Here is a 2,726-nt window from a genome sequence, read left to right on the forward strand (position 1 = left end):
TGTTTATCTTCTGTTAATAAATCCATAACCAACAGCTTTTCTGCCATTATTTAAAACATTAGATAGATTATATAAACTGTAAAATATTAATAATAATTGGGTTAATAATATTATTATTGGTTTTAATTATTTATACATCATCAGTCCTTTTTTTCTGCTCTGTCACCAACAGGCACAGTAATGGGAAATCCAGACTCTTTAGCTTTAGCCGTTAGCTTCTACAGCCGATCACACGCTCACCTGGTTTCTGAGCTCCAGCTGGAACATACACCTCCATGGTTCTGACCCTCGTTTATTTTTGGGCAGAAACGAAACATCATAAAAATGTTTAATCTGTAAAGATTAACTGCTGACCCAGGTTTAATCCTGCCTGCAGTGCCCTCCGCTGCCCCCAAGAACCTGACCTTTGACCTGTCGGACCAGCAGCTGTCCGTCCAGTGGGCGAAGCTGCAGGAGGAGGAGCTGCGAGGGAAACTGCTGGCCTACAAGCTGCAGTGGACTCTGGGGGGTGAGGAACAGGTGAGACACTGCAGGACCTTCTTTATCCTCCTGACTGCAGAACTCTGAGGGTCTGTGTCCCGGGTTTTCAGGAGCCGCTGCTGTTTAAGCAGAACTCGGCCCGCCTCTYGGGCGGGGGTCGCTTCTTCAACGCCTCCTTCCAGGTCTCGGCCTGCACCTCTGTGGGCTGTGGACCCTGGAGCCCCCCGGTGCTGGTGCTGCCTGCCTCAGGTAAAGACTCAGKGGGGTTGTGGTTCTGTKASAGTGAACCCTTAGTAATACTTCAAMTGTAACAAAGACTGCTAAAAAACACTGCTGACTCTTTAGTTTTTATAAAGTGAAAATATAATGTCAAATGGATGGCCCCATGTTATTTATGCTGCAAAGCATACTGGGTAAATGATGTTTACAGGGTCCTTTTGTTTTTCTTGCCTTTTAACTTTTGTGCTATATCGTTATATCTATTATAGCTTTATTAGCTTATATTAGCTCTGGAGCTAATGTCGTATATATGTATTAGCTCTGGAGCTAATGCTATGTATAGGTATTAGCTTTGGAGCTAACACTATATGTGTATTAGCTCTGCAGCTAACGCCATATCGCCATATTTATGTATTAGCTCTGGAGCTAACGCTATACAGTATATATTAGCTCTGGAGCTAACATGATATTTGTCTGTTTGTTGGTCCCTCAGCACAGATCCAGGTACGGCGGAGCCACATGTGGGTCGGCCTCCTGCTGGGCCTGCTGGTGGCCACTGTGGTGGGCCTGATGCTGGCTGTCGTGGCTCAGCGCCGAGGAAAAGATTCCCAGTTCGGGTACGAAGTCAAAGTTTTCACCTTCAGTAGCAGCCGAGAGCCACAGGCAGGCGCCGATGAGCAGGAAAAAGAGTTCAGATTTAAAGCTAAAGCTCTTTCTTTCTGTTTTCAGGTCGGGCTTTAAGAGTCCTGGACCTGAAGGTTTGGTCTCGTTCACAGCAGCTCGATCGTTCAGCAGGAACAACACTGATCTGCAGGAATCCACCTGTGAGTGAAGCTTCCTACGATAAAAACAAAACCTGCAGCTCCTCAGATGACTTTTGTGCAGACATGCAGTTCCAGAACAAGATTTAGATTTTGGTTTGATGACACAGCATAACTACAGACTGCTGTCAGCCTGGTTGCAAACAGTTGCTAAAATTGGAGTTAGCCAAACAATTGCTAAAATATAATTAGCCAGACAATTGCTAAAACATGGAATTAGCTAAACAGTTTCTAAAACATAGTTAGCTAAACAGTTGCTAAAACATAGTTTTAGCAATTGTTAGCAACAGTTTTTAGCAAACAATTAATGAAACACAGAATTAGCCAAATAGTAGCCAGAAAATATAGAATAACAYAAATCTTGCTAACATATAGAATTAGCCAAGGAGTAGCTAATGGCTAACAATGAAGCAAGTAAGCTAAGGTAGAAATCAAAAAACACAATGTTTTTCTAGGATTTGAATTTCTTTATTCATTTAATTTAAAAAAAGTGAATAAAGTTAAACATTTAATTTTAAAGAGGACATTCCGGTTGGTGAACTCATACTTTATTGATGTTTGAACGACTCGTACTGGTTTCTGTTCTCTCATTTTGCGTCTCCTCCACCCTTCAGTGGACAGTCTGGGCATCAGCGATGAGCTGAAGAACAAACTCCAGGATGTGTTGATCCCAGACAGACTCCTGACCCTCGGCTACATGCTGGGAAAAGGTAACAACAAGAAGAAAACACCTGAACAAGGAGTGTTGGCTGCTGGTCTATAAAATGAGGAGATCAGATGAATGTTTGGACCTCAGAGAACAGAGGAACRTGTTGGTGGTGAAGTTCTGAGTGTTGATCAGTGCTGTGCTTGGATCTCATGTGATGACAGCCCTGAGGTCTTCAGCTCGCACACACGCTGCTCCCAGAGAATCTGGAGCCGTTATGATGAGCTGAGGACCTGTCTAACACCTGGATGACTAAACTCAGTGAAAGTATAACAGAGTGTTGTTCTTTATGTGTTTACCTGTGCAGGTGAGTTTGGTTCAGTGCGTGAGGCTGTCCTGAAGACTGAGGACTCATCGGTCCAGAAGGTGGCGGTCAAAGTGCTGAAATGTACGTCAGGTTCTACCTGTGTTGCATGAAGATGTTTTTATATGTAAAGAAAACATGTCGAATGGAAGATGTGTGTGTGTGTGTATGTGTGTGTGTGTGTGTGTGTGTGTGG

General features: G+C 43.6%; 1 protein-coding gene across 1 annotated transcript in view; it reads left to right on the forward strand.

The window, feature by feature from the left end:
- The window catches only part of tyro3 (TYRO3 protein tyrosine kinase), a gene marked incomplete in the record, with an annotated part of 19,301 nt that overhangs the window by 10,904 nt on the left and 5,671 nt on the right, over positions 1-2,726 (forward strand). Inside the window, 5 exon segments of the mRNA XM_014022121.1 lie at positions 377-519; positions 591-729; positions 1,193-1,316; positions 1,429-1,523; positions 2,135-2,230. Of these exon segments, the coding sequence (XP_013877575.1) occupies positions 377-519; positions 591-729; positions 1,193-1,316; positions 1,429-1,523; positions 2,135-2,230 (597 nt within the window).

Source organism: Austrofundulus limnaeus, unplaced genomic scaffold, assembly GCF_001266775.1.
Source record: "Austrofundulus limnaeus strain Quisiro unplaced genomic scaffold, Austrofundulus_limnaeus-1.0 Scaffold318, whole genome shotgun sequence".
Classification (NCBI taxonomy): domain Eukaryota; kingdom Metazoa; phylum Chordata; class Actinopteri; order Cyprinodontiformes; family Rivulidae; genus Austrofundulus; species Austrofundulus limnaeus.